Source organism: Martes martes (genome assembly GCF_963455335.1).
Source record: "Martes martes genome assembly, chromosome: 14".
Lineage (NCBI taxonomy): Eukaryota > Metazoa > Chordata > Mammalia > Carnivora > Mustelidae > Martes > Martes martes.
Window position 1 is genome coordinate 5,731,253 of NC_137902.1, and position 15,384 is coordinate 5,746,636.

At 49.9% G+C, this 15,384-nt stretch overlaps 1 protein-coding gene across 1 annotated transcript in view; it reads left to right on the plus strand.

Moving 5' to 3' along the window:
* Positions 1-10,928, plus strand: part of LOC308355464 ((E2-independent) E3 ubiquitin-conjugating enzyme FATS) — a gene marked incomplete at its 5' end in the record, with an annotated part of 203,689 nt that extends 192,761 nt beyond the window's left edge. Inside the window, 3 exons of the mRNA XM_080823688.1 lie at positions 6,692-6,755; positions 9,780-9,879; positions 9,969-10,928. Coding sequence (XP_080679814.1) covers positions 6,692-6,755; positions 9,780-9,879; positions 9,969-10,007 — 203 coding nt within the window. The 3' untranslated portion in view covers positions 10,008-10,928. The remainder of the gene's footprint in view (positions 1-6,691; positions 6,756-9,779; positions 9,880-9,968) is intronic.
* Positions 10,929-15,384: the final 4,456 nt, after the last annotated feature.

Consider the following 15,384-nt stretch of genomic DNA (forward strand, 5'->3'; position numbering starts at 1 on the left):
CCAGGAAGCAAGGGTTGAGGGCCCTGGGCCCCTCTGGGCAGTAGATTGGTGCCAACTTCCTGGTCTTTGGTTGGGTTTGCCTCGTCGGAAGATTGTCCATTGATAGGCCCTGCCTAACCCTGTCTCCATGTAGGTTCCCCTGGCATCCGTAATAATGCCATCATGCTGGTACCCTGCACAAAGTCCATCAGAGGAAAGGAGCCAGTCACAGTCCCTTTGGAAAGTATGTCACAAATGCGACAGCATGAAATGATGGGAGAAGGAGTGTCCTTGTCTATGCCAAGAGCTTAGGTAGGAGCAATGCCGAGGAGAGGTGTGACTGATACAGCTCACCTTCCTTTGTGTCCTTGTGGCTTTTATGAGAGCTAGCAGAGAGCCTTGGACCCCTTTGTCCTTTGCTGGGTCTTTGAGGAGTAACCAGGTAATACAAAAAATATTGACATTTGTTGTCTTTGGCCATAGGGATGGAGTGTGGATGGAAAGGAGCCAGGGTATGGGGTGGAGGAGTGATGAGGAAGCAAAAAAATAGAAGAAATACCCCCCTTGTCCTCTAGGGGTTCCGTGTCACTTGGGAAGAGAGCTGGCCTGGCAGGTAGCTGAAAACCAAGCCTAGAATCACAAAGTGGGCAAGGAAGGGCTTGGGTGGCTGCTTTTGGTCCGATGGCAGGATAGAACCAGGGATTGCGTTAAGACTCCATTTCTCTCCAAAAATGTTGTTCATTGACCTGTGGGACTTGGGGACCTGGTTCCTCTAGCTGGGGTAGCTGAAGTGTCCGTCCCTGGGGCCCGTGTGCCTGGGCACAGCAAGGGCTCTCCCATTATGAAGATCTATGGGGGGTGTCTCATGGGCTGCTAGTGTTCTTGGCGGGTTGTTCTCACCACCAGCACCCCTGCCCCGGCCCTAAACTCAAGGACAACTCTCTGAGCAAGAGGTGAGCTCTCCATGGAGAGACCGAGTCACTTCCTGAACCAGGAGGCTTCATACCTTGCTTCTCAAACTGAACGTGAGAAGAGAGAAATCAGTATCCCTGGGGACCTCTGGTTTATTCTTCATTTCCTTTTTTTAATTTAAAAATTTTTTTAAAAATTTATTAGAATAAGTGGGGGGGGGTGGAGGGGAAGAGGGAGAGAGAAGCATTCTCTCCACTGAGCAGGGAACCCAACGTGGGGCTCGATCCCAGGACCCTGTGATCATGACCTGGACCAAAGGCAAACACTTAATGACTGAGCCACCCAGGCGCCCTGTTCTTCATTTCTTCATGGTGTATGCCTTCACCGGAAGGATCTGAGAGCCTCCCTGCATCTCTGACGTCAGCATCTCTCTTGTGTAGCTGGATGGTAATTGGCACGAGCATCCTTTTCACATCAATGTCAGCCTCTCTGCCACGTCCCCCACCTTCCAGGCCCCAGCGTTGGCTGCCCAGCGGGTGGAACTGTCATTCAGAGCAGGAGTCCCCGGAAGGCTACAAGTCGTCTGAGAAAAATGAGAGCGTTTACCCAGTACAAGATTTTATCGTAAGAGCACATCAGAGTCAGACAGCCCAAGAGTCTTCCCACTCGCCTTCGTACAGGGCAGTGTGTACCGTCTCATTTCTGGAGAGCTAATGAGTCCAAGCTAGACCACTCTGTCCTTGCCTGTGTCCAGCAAATTCAAGGTCCCTCCAAAGCAGGCTGAATAGAAATCATGTGCAAGTAACTGGATTTAACTCTTGAAAACTATGATGTAATTACTCCGGCGACAGGATGGTCAGCTGCTCCTTGGCTCTGAAGCTGACAGAGTGAACAGTCTTGTGATCTCAGAATACACAGATACTAGGCTCCTTTTTTAGGGGAAAACCTTTAGAAACTTTCCCCCCAAACCCACACCCCATCTCTGTTCGTTTTGGGAGGCCTGGTCTTTGATCGAAGAGGCTGAGTGCTGTAGCCTTGGTGTTGATCCTCCAAAGTAGTTGGCTGTCTCCCTGCTGGATTCTGTCTAACAGGCATCTCTTGGTTTCGGTGCTTCTAAGGGCAGGGGGGTGGGGGAAGCAAGCACTTGACGATTCTTCCAAGTGTTCAGGGTGACAGTGAGATTGAGCTTCTGGGAGGGCACTGTAGTTACAAATCCAATGTGAACTTGATCATTGAGATGACTTGTTCAATAGGGAAGAGGAAGCTTTGCAAGCAGAGCTGTAGATCGAGAGGGCTCTGTGGAGGGAGAAGAACCCGGGCCCCATAAACAAGTGATCCTACTGGCGTGTGGGTGACCCTTGCTGCCTCCTGGTGGCACCGACTGCAGAGGCCACGTGTGTGTGTGTGTGTGTGTGTGTTCACACACACAGGAGGTGAGGGTCATTAATAAACACCCATGTGTGTTTACAGAGATCAAGGGGGTCTCCAGACTCAGCCTTTGCTCAGCGGCTCGCCCACGACAGCCTCAGAGGCCCTAAAGGCTTGGTAGCTGGTTATTGGCTGACCTTGAAACAGGCAAGGGCTTAAGTGTGTCTGGCCTTGCCAAATTAAATTATCAACAGGCCCCGTGGCTTGGATAGAATCATGAACCAGACACACCACAGATTGGGGGGGAAAGGGGGAAGGATTTCCCAGAAATACAGAAATGGGCAATTTACCGCCGTAATTTTATTGAAAACACTGAAAACCAACCCCAAACCTCCTCTATTTGGATGTTAATGAGAGGTAAATACAACCATGGTTCTCTTTGCTCTCTCTCAGTGAGTTGGAATAACAGCACTTCAAGGAAAATCCATAAAAGACCAACAAGCAGGCTGGATATTTTTCTCACCACTTTAATTTCGTAAAGGCAGAATTTCCTTCGAAGAGAATTGACAGGTGCAATTTGCTGTATTTCTGAACAAAGCACATGCAGGACGGTTTCCATTCCTTGAAACGATGCCCCAGTGGGTCCTGTTGCATGTGTGTGTGCTTGGAGAACCATCTTTTGCTGCAGGCAGGTCCCAGGGGCCCTGCTGCATTTTCCCCCCGGGGTCACCCTGCCTCCAGCCCACTGGCTCCTCCCCCAGAAGGCTGACCACTCCCCCAGGAGCTCTCTACCCCATGCACACTGTTGCTCCTGGCATCCAAAGGCCTTACTTATCTGGCTGTCACCCTGGGCTTTGAGCCCTTCGTCTTAGCAACCTTTGTGTATCTACTGCAGAGCACCGGAGAGGCGAAAGCCTACCAGTCATCAAATGAATGGTCCCTCCAGCTGCCTGGAAGTCATCCCGATCCTCTCCCAACCCACAACTCGCTTTGCCCACAGGCAGTGTCGGTGAGGCTGGAGTCCCCCCACTTCACCCTCTGAACACTGCCGTCTCTAGTCCCGTCCCCCCACACCCCGGCCGCAGATGCCTGATCTGCTTCCCCATGGACTGCGTGCAGCTCCTCGACCCAAGTTTGTGTGTGAACAGCCGCTGGTCATCTTTTAACAACTCAGATCGGCTCTCCTGTTTAAAACCCCACATGGCCCTCCGTCTTGCTCTAAGGGAAAACTCCTTACCGGGCTTGCGGAGTTCCTTAAACAGGCTTACAGAACCCAGTTCAGATGGTTCCCAGTCTTGGTGCCCAGTAGTATAGTCCAGACATTCTGGGTCCTGTTTCCGGGGCCTGCACATGTGCGTCGTGGTCAAGGTCCCCAAGCAGTTGTCAAGCATACCTGGGTGGAGGACGTTGCTGTCTTTGATCTGGCGTCACCTGCTGGCCTGACTTTGCCTCATGTCTCGTGCCCTCCTTCCCTCATGCTGTATCCACCTGGACCTTGTTGGCCTCCCTTCTCTACCCCCTTCTCCCAGATCCTCCCACACCTGGTCCCATGGTCATTTGGGTCGTGGTTTAAATATCTCCTCCCGCAAAGGGCCCTCCCGACCTTCCCAGTCCCCCTTTACTATGTGGCCATGTTTCGATTTCTTCAGAATACTTGCCTGGTACGTGATAGCCGGCTGGTTAATGATCTGATGCCCCCCTACCCCGCCCCTTCCCCTGTAACAAATGAAGTTTACGGTGGCAGGATCTTATCTACTTTTCTTTCTTCTGAGCATTCCCTGGTGAGATAGGAGTTGCTCATTAGACGCAGGAGGAAGGAGTATAAAAGAAAGAAATTTGGGGTCGGTCTCCTGGGAAGTGCACTGATGCTCGTCAGGGCCCCCAAAGACAGATTCTGCAGTCCGAGTGGGGAGCCGTGTTCTGAGGTGACGGGTGTGTGTGGACGGGGCTGGACTAACTCAGGCTGATTCTTCACTCACTCTCTGATTTCATGAGCCTGAACAGGAAACAGCCCTTCGAGCTCAAGTTTCCCCAATCTTAAAATGCAAAAAAAATCATGGACATGTCACGAGGTTGGTATGAAGATCACGTAGGGAAACATCCACCAGACGCTAGGGGTATTGTTATAAATAGTAACACAGACCCCTCAGGTCCGACATGCCGTTCCCTCCCCACCCCATGCCGTTCCCTCCTCTTAAGTGCCAGATAGGGTTCCGTGTGCTCTGGGGAGGTTGGGCGCCATTGGCAAGACACTGCTTTATTCAAACAATTTCCCTCAGGAGGGTAAAACCACTGCTCTCTCTTTCCTCCTCGCCAGAAAGGTCTCACTACTCATCAGATGGGTTTGGTGCTGTTACAAAAACTGGAAGTCGGCCTGCAAGGAGCAAACACTTCCTGCGAGTGTGGGTGGAGCCCGCCAGCTGGGGAGGGAGGACCTGGCCTCTTGCATGCGGACCCGCTTGTTTGGCACCTAATACGGGCAGCTGCACCCCGAATTTAAATTTCTGCTGAGGCCCAGCAGGCCACGAAGAGTTCAGAAAACAAAACAGTGGAGGTGCCAAGGAGCTTGCATTTGCTTTTGTTTCCTCTTGGAAATAAAACCAAAGCTTCGTTGTGGTATCAGGTGCTCTAAAGAAATAAACTTAAAAAAATATATATATAATGTCCCAAAGTAGACAACATACAATTGGATTAAGAGTTTTAAAATGTTATAAATATATTTTTTAAGTGTTACAAACTATATTTGTAACATTTTTATTCCCTTGGAGCACCATTATCTCTCTGGGTTGGTGGTGCCCTGATCTTGAGTAGGTCCTGAGGAATGCTACTCCAGACTTGAATCTGATTTTTTTTTTTTTTTTTTTTTGTAGAGGTTCCTTCTCCTTGCCTGAGTAGGAGTCTTCAGGCAGTCATAGAACTGCTTCCCCAAGACCTGGCTGCCTGAAGGCGGCATCCTGTTTCTTTGGGAAAGTCATCAAGATGTTTCTGAGGCTCTCCACGCTGGGCTGGCCCTAGTGGGAGTGAAAGCCGAGGGTGGGCACTGGGAGGCATCTTGGAAATCTTCACGGTGGTGTCGACTGCTCCTTTCTCTCATGCCTTTCCAAACACTGAGGACATTTTCCCTGAGCTGGAAAAATTCCATTGATTTTTTTTTTTTTTTTTTTTTTTTTTTTGGTCCTCTCTCCTATTTCTCCTTTGAATCTTGTCTTTGAAGTTAAGTAATGGTCGCATTTTTTTCTTTTATGTTAAATAACTAGACAGAATACAAGTCAGCTGTTGTGATGTTTCCAGTTTGTCAATCGGTAGCTGTGTTTTGTTTCTCCAGAGGGGAGAAATGTGTTTTATCCCTGTCTCTCCCCCACCTTTGTGCATATTCGTGGATAATTCTGCAAGCCCGAGAAGCCTCGGGGGGGGCTCTGCGGGAGTGCTGAGTGAGGGCACAGGCTCACGTGGAGAGATTAATGGAAGTACATGGGGTCTTCACGGGGGATCACAGGGAGCCCATGTCAACTCTGTGATGCTTCGCTAGGGTGCTGGCTTGTCTGTCTGCTTATGTGCATGGAGGAGGTGAACTGGTCACTGTCCAGGTGTTCCAGAAAGTGTGGCAGCTTCTCAGATGTACTCCAGGCGACACGTAGCCCCGAGAGCTTTTTTGTGTGACAGACTCTTGGCTGGTCTATAGGGCCGAGAGCCATGTGGGAATTTGAGTTATTACAAAAGGGTATACACTATTTTTAAAAAATACATATTATTTTTGAGTGTGCCATCTGTAAACATCATTGTGGTTACTAACGTGTCCTCTCACTGGAAAACATTCCAGACTCATAGTGATTTTCAGTCACGCTGTACTCTCAAGGGACACAAGACAGACATTCGTCCTGTGTTGCTGTCCATTGCATTTTCTGATTTCGAAAGGGCCGGTCCCCCGTGAGAATGGATGTGGAGGTTGAGGGTCCCTGATGGAGGGTCCCAGTTATGAGCATCAACTCCTGCTCTCAAAATGCTCTCGTGATGGCTGGGAGATTTCCTTATCCTCAGGAGCACCAGGAGTCTCGTGGGGAGATCTTCCGCCTGACACCCAGGGACCTGCACCCACGGTGACCGTGAAGCACAGTTTGGTCACTGCCCTCTGCACACGATGACCGTTGCTACCTGAGGCATGCAGAAGGGTCACTGTCTGCAAAGTATGTTAGATGTCAACCTTGTACCTCTTGCCTGTGTTTAGACCTGTAATCGACCAATCTTCGTTGTCAGTTTCAATATAAGCGTTTCTGGTGTATGAGTGTCTCCTGAGTCCTGCACCGTCAGTAGCAGGTTGGGCCTTAGACTAAGGATCAATAACAAAATGTGCACAAAGTCCGCTACAGTGTTTCTCTAGAAATGCGTGATATCCAAACCTTCCCAAATTAATCCTCTTTCTATTTCATTCCAGATAACTTGTTCAAACCCAAAGAAAGATACATTTCAGAGAAGGAGATGCACATGCGATCTAAAAGGTACTTGGTTATTGTGTGAGGTCGAAAAATGTGTGTGTGTGGGGGTGGCTGCTGCGTCCAGGCGCCGTCCAGAGGGGTCACTATTTCCAGGTCCACCTTTAATGTCTGAGGTCCTCTTGGCCACGAATGTGGAACGCTGGCTGAAAGAAGTTGTTCAGTTGCACCTCGGAATGTTAATGCCGTTCTTGGAAAAGCCTTAGGAAAGTGGCGGGTCTTGGATTCTGAGCCGACCCAGTAATTGGTCTCTAAGAGATCCCCAGACTCGTAACGGGAAAGCTTCTGCACATTCTCACCGTCTCTGTGGGCAGGTGCTCCTTGTCACTGTGCACCTTTGAAGGTGATTTTATGAGGAGGAGTGAGATGGTTTCTCCGGAGGGCCCTGCCAGTGTCAGAGCCTGTAGGAATGACTCCAAACTTGGAAGCCCGTGGCATGGGGGAGCCAGCACAGCCACAGAGGGCCACATGCTGGCCTTCCGGACACGCCATCCCCGGCGGGCTTGGCGGCCTCGCTGCCCACAGACTCTCCCTGTTCTGCCTGGCTGGTTGCTATTCTAGACTCCGACTACTTCTCACCCACCCGAGCACACAAAGGCGGCCATTCTTTCTGAGCCCTGGCCTCCTAACCAGAAGGTAATAACTCAGTGATGTTGGCCAAGTTCATGCAAGAAAATGTCATTAGTTTATAATAAAGTATCTAACACTGGGAGGAACGGTAAGAATTAAACCCAATTGATAGAGCCCTTAGAGAAACTGCTGAAATAAGAATATGTTTCTCCACAGTCCAGGCACAACAGTCTCTGCTTTTAGGATCGTTTCCGTGATAATTGGCCAACTTTGATCGTGGGCAAGGAGCTCTTTGTAAGTCCAAGAGTGGGAGTGAGAAGGGGAGCATCCCATTAGTGGTCGGATTCATGGCATTCTAACCGGGAGTTCTGAGGGGCCACTGGGTTTTCAGACTTGCTGTTTGAGACGTGCAGGGTTGTGTGTCCCTCATGCCCAAAGTAGTCCTTTTTCAATTTAGCAACAAATTTCAGCTGAATTTTCCCTTTGCAGTCCCCAAACCCAAAGTTGCTATTATGGAGACTGGCAGTTAAAGTACTAGATCTCAAAGCAGCATTCGGGGGCGACAGGATGGCCCCAGGGCTTTCCAGAAGCGGAAACAGAGCTCAGGGAGGATGCAGGAGCTGGGTCACGGCGCGTCCCCGGATGGAGCCCGTACTTGGGTTTTCACTCTGCATCCTGGGTGGGCTCTGACCCTGGCTCTCTCACTCACCTGCAGTCATGCTGGAGTTTTCTTTTCTTCTGTCTTCTTTGTTATTAGTTGTATGGTTGAATCACATTAGCAGAGATAAAGCTAAAGGCCCTCCTAGCCGACGGTCTTCCCTCCCACCGCATTTCCCTGAGCCCAGTCCTTTCTCCAGAGACTCACAGTACTCAGCCTTCTGTGAATCCTTCCAGGCCCTTCTGTCTGCCTGCAGATAGACTTACACCTGTACGTCAGCAGTTATCTATTTGTTCATCATAAATGGGATCATACTATATATATTATTTTTCTGTAGCTTTTATCGCATGAAAGATACAGATACAGACCATTTTCCTCATTGGTTTTAATTATTTGCTGTGTGGTGCTCTGTATGGATGTATCCTAATTTATTTAGGAAGCCCTTGTAACAAAATATCACAGCAGGAGCTCCAAGAGTGAGACCTGGGAATTTTTATCTTAAACTGCCCATATAGTTCAGACGGTCAGTGTCAGGAAGATGGTCTCTGTGCGTCTGGGGATTCCCACTGTGGAGCTTTGGGACATTCAGCTCTCCTGCTGATTCCTTACGGTCCTCTCCCTGGCCCTTCCTGGAATAGTTCCTAGATATGGCAAGTGTGTGTTAACGGATTCATTTGAACCATACGCATGGAACAAGTATTTCCCAGACACTTTATACTACGGGGTTAGGGGGCAGTGTTGCGTTGAGAGTCCACGGTTCGACCCCCAGCCCACCATGAGCCAGCCTGGGGACTTTGCAAGAGCCTCCTGACCTCATTGGGCCTCGCGCTCCTCAGTCGTATCGTAGAGGACACTATGTGCCTCTTCGGCTGCTGTGAGGGTTGACAACATTTATGCCTGGTGATTAGCCTCACGCTCAGTAACCAAGATAACGTCACCTGCTAATAATGTCATTTATATTTTTATACTTTGTTAATTATTATTTTAAAAGTAGAACCTATTAAACAAATCTTGTCTGGCTTTCGGACGTCCAAAAAAATGAAAAAAAAAGGTGTTTACCCACAGGCCATGTATACAGCAACCCCACAGCTCAGCTACTGTTCCTCCACTGTGTCTGTGGACTCCGCAGAAATATCCTTCGGCATCTGGACACAAACAGTTTCTATTAAGAGGCAGGAAATAAGAGTTCAGAAGAAGGTCTCTTTCTTGGGCCCTGCTTGTTACGTGGAAACTCCTAATTTTACACCAGGACAAGACCGTGATACTTACGTCTGAGTTGTATCTGGAAGCAGTTTAATTAGGAAGGCAACAGGTTAAGAGGGAAACCCACATGTACGCGTGTGTTATCCCAGTAGAGTTCCTGCTACTTCCTCCATTTATTTGCTGCTCTTTTTCTAAGTCGTAGGAAGGCTTAAAAAAACGTGTAGCAAAAAGGCATCTGGGCAAGTTTACAGAGTGGGAAAGCCGTAGGTTTGGAATCTCCCACTTGATGTGAGCAAGTCATTAATTATCTCCAAGAATAGGGGGAGAGGGAAGTCCCCCACCCAGTAGACAACTGGCCTCTGAGCTTTGCCCTTGGGGGGAGGGGACCCCTGACTGTTGGCGCCGTCCCAGCCTCGGCGGCCCGTTCTGGAGACCGTCAGGCAGCCCTGGGTCTCGGCGTCTCACCGATCCGGGATGGCCGGTCTGCAGCTGGTCTTGTCTTTGAAATGGAAGAGCCTGCTGACAAGACAGGACACAGACCCCCCCCCAGGCACCCGTTGTCTCTCTCCCCTTCAGAGTGTTTTCTGAATCTGTTTCAGAATCTATAATAACTTGCCGGAAGTGAAAAAGAAAAAAGAAGAACAAAAGAAAAGAGTGATCTTACAGAGTAACAGACTCCGTGCTGAAGTCTTCAAAAAGGTAATGGCCTGGCCGCCAGCAGGTGTGACGTGTGTGTGGCACGCAGATGCTGAACCTGACCTTGACGTGTCTGTCTCCTGCTTCCCTAGCAATTACTGGACCAGCTCCTTCAAAGGAACGCTGTCTAACCACAGGCTGCGCGGCTCACCCACTCCCTGGACCTGGGATGGTTTCAAACACTGGATCCACCATTAAACTTACCATTATCTTCATGATATGAAACACTTACTTTACTTTTGATTTGTTTTTTTTTTGTTTTGTTTTGCTTTTTGTTTTTTGTTTTTGTAAAGGAAAACATAGCTCCTGAATTGCTTGCCCAAACCACACAGACACAGTAACCCTTGAGGAAATGGGCCAGCAGACCATGGAGGGGTGACCCATGCGATGTAAACCACTAGGTCTAGTCCTCTCAGTTTTCCACTTTGGAATTTACCTTTTGCTTCTGATTCCCCCCACCCGCTGCCACCATTTCCCCCGAGGGAGAAAAAGGCCTAATGCGTTCACATGGGCCCAGATCCCAAGGGGTTATTTTCATTCATCAGAGTTTTGGGATGCATATCTGTCACTTTTTAAGTATCAATCCCAACTTCTGCCAGTTCTGCAAACTCCAGACTTTGGGTCAGCACCCAGGATGTTCAAAAACCCTCTGGATGTGGGGGCCTAAGCGATGCTAGACGCTGACCTTGGAAGAAGGTGGGCACTCGGGCAGGAACGAGGGAGCGTTCGGTCTGTGTGTCCGCGACCAGAGTGGGGAGAGCCGTCCTCACGACCCCACCCCGCTCTGAGGGCTTCTCTTCATTTAGAAGAAAGAGTCTATGTCCACAGAAGCTGTGAGGGCGGGATTGGTGGGAACAAAAAAACTACAGGCGACTCCGTGTTTTCTGCAAAGCCCCTCCCAAGCCAAAAGCCGCGTGGCTGAACGTGGCCGTGGCTCCCGCTTAGCCATGTGCTCTTCCAACTCTGATGACGTTCGTTGTTTATCAGTGTGGGTTTGGGGAGTGAAGAGCTAACTAGTTTTTATCAAAAATGGAAATAAATGCAATTATGACAAAAATGGAAGTATCGCTCTGCTCTGTGTTCCGCGCCGTGACCAAGGCCGCTGCTGTGGATGATAGAATGCCGTCCCGGCCCGGCGGGGACCTCGGACCCCTCTTTGGCCACCTCCTCACCACCATGACACCCAGGTCCAGAGCCCTGTGCGCCCCGATGCCCCGGAGAGCAAGCGAGAGAAGCAGGGAAACAGAAGGGCAAGGTTTAGGATCCCGAAGGCCTCCCGCTCACTAGGACTTGCCCCAGAATGAGGAGGAGGTTTGGGGGAGTCCACAGAAGCCCTGTTGACACCTCCGTCCCCATCCCCAGGCTGTCACTCACCTTCCCTCCTTCCAGTGCTGCATACGCCATCCCTTTTCTGGAACGCCTTTTGTTTACGTGTCTATCGATCAATCGTTTGAAAACTCAGCCTGCGGGTTCTCTCCTGATGCCTTCCCCGCGGCCCTGTCCTCCAGGATGAGTCGGTGCCGTGCCCTTTGGGCACATGGTCTCAGACCCTGCCAGCCGGTGATGATGGACAACATGGTCCCCTGCAGACTCCGGATCCCGGTCTTGGCCGCACTGCTCCCCAGTCTGTGCCCGGAAGGCAAGGGTATCGGTCTGGATCCGATCAGGAGAGAGAAACCGTGCAGTAACTTGCCCCGGGAAGTGTGATGTACGTAATTATTTACCATACCGGGAGTGCAGAACGAGGGATCGGCTAGCGAGAAGGAGAGGGAACTCGAAAGCAAGCAGGTGGGGGCAGGAGGTGGGGAGCATCCCGTGAGCTGAGATCCCACAGGATGGAGAGGGAGCAGCTGTGGCTCAGCAGGTGACCGGCGTTCCTGTGGTCTCATTGAAAACCCACCCTCTGGAATTTGCTGGAAGCCAGCTCTCTAGGATGCTTTGGGGGGGGGCATTTTTCTGCTGCAGTACCACCCGAGGGGGCAGAGGGGCGCCCCCTGACCCATAGAGCCCGCTGAGCAAACTGTCCCAGACCTAGAAAGAAGTGCCCTCCGTCCCGCCGTGTGTGTTTCGTCTATCAACAGAGCGTAGCCTTGTGCCCGCAAGCAGAGGGAACACCTTTGGGGGCCTGGATCCGTTTCAACAGAGGAGGCAAGAAGGGCAGCTTTGCTAGGGCAGGGCCACACCGCCCGGCGCTGGCCCGGCCTGCTCCTTAGCCTTGTCGCCGTTCCCTCAGCTGGAAGACGGAGACCATTCTAGCCCCTCCTCCCAAGGTTGCTATGGGAATGGCATCATCCGTGTGAATCCGGTGTTTGGAAGTGTGCCTGGCCCAAAGCAAGCACACCAGAGTGTTTCCTCTCACACCGACGCAGATGTGGAGGCTGGAGTGTCTTCGGGAGCCCTTGAGCCCAGGGGTCCTGAGTTGTGCATTCCCGTCATCCCTCAGCTCGGCACTGAGAACACGCACCGAAAAGACCGTCGACCCTGTGGATGTTGCCACAGAAAAATCCGTCCTACAAGCAGGATGCTCTGCAAACGTCCTTTTGCTCTCAAGCTCTTCTCCCTCTTAGAAACAAACTCAACTGTGGTTTATGCTTTTACCCTGAAGGTTAATCCCAGCTTTCTTGAACTTCCGAGACGGTATGCTGAATTTCTATTCAGATTTTTCACGCGCTCTTAAATCGTTTTAAGTTGAATCTATGATATGCGTTCAGGCTAGTCTTTCTCAGGTAAAGATCCTGCCACACATTTTCTTATTTTTTCTTCGCTGTCTTTAGAGAGTTTCAAAGCTTTTCCTAACCAATAATTTAAATTCAGGGCCCGACCACTTCTAGACTGTTCTGTGACGTTTTCTAAGAAGTGGGTTTATGTCACCGAGCAACTAAATATCTCAGAATTCCTAGATGCGGCCGCCTTCCCAAAGTTGCCCATGAAGAGCTCACCCCCTTTGCAAAGCAGATGCCAAGTCTTAATGCTGACGAGTGACTTTGGATGCCCAGCATTTCCTTTATGTTTTAATAAGGTTATAATAGAAATACAATAGTGTTATAATAAACATGGAAGAAAAGGCTTGAAACGTAGCAGTCATCCCTTATATTTCTCTCAGGAAGTGGTGGCCCAGTTGCTGGATTCTCTTCTTAAAAGCAGACTTCAGGAAAGACTTTAATGATTTTGAAATTCTAAGTAGAATCTACTTTTTTAACTTTAATAATCAAATTCACTCGGGAGCCGACTTCTCATCTGAGTGGGTTCGAGTTCCGGTGTTGGAACGACGCTCCAGTGACAGGAGCAGGTGGCGGACGTTGCGGATTTGCCGTGGGCAGCTCATGAGCTCAGACCAAGCAACATTTGAAATCACTGGAGATGGGCAGCCGGTAACAGGCCCGGCCTGTCTCACTGTGGTCTCCATGACTTCATGTCAAAGGAGAAATTCCTATTTTGGTATTTATCCTCTCTGCCAGCTGGTAATGGAATAATGGAAAAACAATTGCCTCGGTTTTCGTAGCCAACACGGATTGCCAACCAAACTTCCTGGAAGCTGTGTGCTCCCTGAGTGAGTCAGCAAATGCTTGCTCACATGAAACGAGGCTCTTTGAAAGAACTATTTGTGAAATACCGGTTGCTGGAGAGTGGTTGAAATGCCGTTGCTTAGGAAGTTCTCCCGTTTCAACGCTTGGCGTACAGGTTGTACGCTGTGGACCTGGTCTCTGCCTCTCAGATGACCAGCGGTCTGAGTAGGAGGCAGGCCAGATGCAGAAGGACGAGACGGTGTGGCCAGCCTGCGGGAGGCCATCTGAGAGTGGGGACCCAGGCCTTCTGGGTTAAGGGAGTAAGAACGAGGTACAGAAATGACTCACGGTGGCTTTATGTGAGAGCGCTGGCATGCACATTAAAAGCGAAGGAAATGATCTGCGATGTGATTAAAATGAGTCTATCAGCAGACGCTTGCATTCTGTGCCCTTTCGTGCACACTTGAGAGGTGCCCACGAGGGCCATACTGAATGGCAGCCTTGGGGAAGGTGCTGGGCCCGAGCTGAACCGGCCCACACCGGGGACTCACATGCTGTGGCCGTCTCTCCAGATTTTTCTCCTTGTCTGTCTGTCGCAAGCTGCCAGGACGTCTCCCCACTCATCGGGAGAGCGGGCTGTCAGAAAACTCTGGGATTCCACGAGGGGCCCCCTTTCTCCTCGAAGTCGGGCTGCTCCTTGACGCAAATGTTTTCTCCACATGGAACCTAGCAACAACTTTGGCAGGTCTCCCCGAGAATCGAGGTTTTTTTTTTTTTTTTTTTTTTTTTTTTTCCAAGTCCGTCTGCTGCCTCAGGCACAGTTCTGATCCAGAGACCCCAAGAGACTGTCTGAGGTAGTTGTCTAGGGTGTGTGTGGGGGAGGAGGCATTGAGAAAATGTCCATTTTTTTCTCACGTCTCTAGAAGCTTCTCGAGTCCCCATGCTGAATGCTGCTGGTCCCAGCGAGGCTGCAGCCAAACCATGACTGCAAGCGGTGGCCTCTCTCTCCGATCTTAGCACTTCAGGAGCTTGAAGCCGGGGAGGGAGGGGCGAGCCTGTACTTGCCTCTAAGATCTTAAAAAATGCTGCTTTATTCTTATCCAAGCCTACAGAGGAAGAGAATGCGGTTTATGGTCCAAATGGCAGCTGAGAAAAAACAATCATGAATTTCTTTCAATCTTTTTTATGAAGCAGCACTAAGAGTGAGAGGCACAGGAAAAGCGTCCCGTCGATGACGGGCAGAGCGTGATTCCTTTGTTCAGTGTCTTTACTTTGCTGACCTGCCTGAAACAGGGCAACAGCTGGGATGACATCAGGGAAAAGATATTACAACCGTCACCCGCGTTAAGTACATTCGATGTGTAATATCCTTTCATCGAAGCCAACGAGGCTGCCTGCTTACTGGCCCACGGATGTCAGGGAGAGGGAAATTATAAATCTTTTCACTGCTGCCGACTGGTAAGGAAGCAAACCCACAGCGTGTGTTGTATCCATTGTGGCTCCTTGTGACTGATGTTATGCCACGAATACCAGAGGAATTTATGACGACGAGCCACTTAACAGTTACGTGTTGCCAATTATGTCCTTAACATTGACATCTATTGAGCGCATGTACAGAATTTTTTTGTGCTTGTTTTTGTTGAAAAGTATGCAGTGAAGGCTGGTTAGGTGGATTTAATTATTATAGGATGACATAATCATAATTCCAAATCTTGCTCGCTTGGCTGAAACATTTGTTAAGTCAAAATGACAAAATGATTCAGGAGAGTTTTCTGGGACTTTGGTGGCCTGTGACGTTTCATTAGCAAGGCCATGCCTCTGTGTCTCCAATGGACAGTGAATATTTTCGCATGGGTGACTGGGATGTGTGGATGCTGGTTAGTTCGAGATGTGAAATTGGCTCAGATTGGGGGAAATACAATGAAGCCTTTTTTCAGATTGGGGTGTTTTGACCCTAATTCTCAGCTGGTGATTGAGTGAGATCTCACCCACTTCCCAGCCC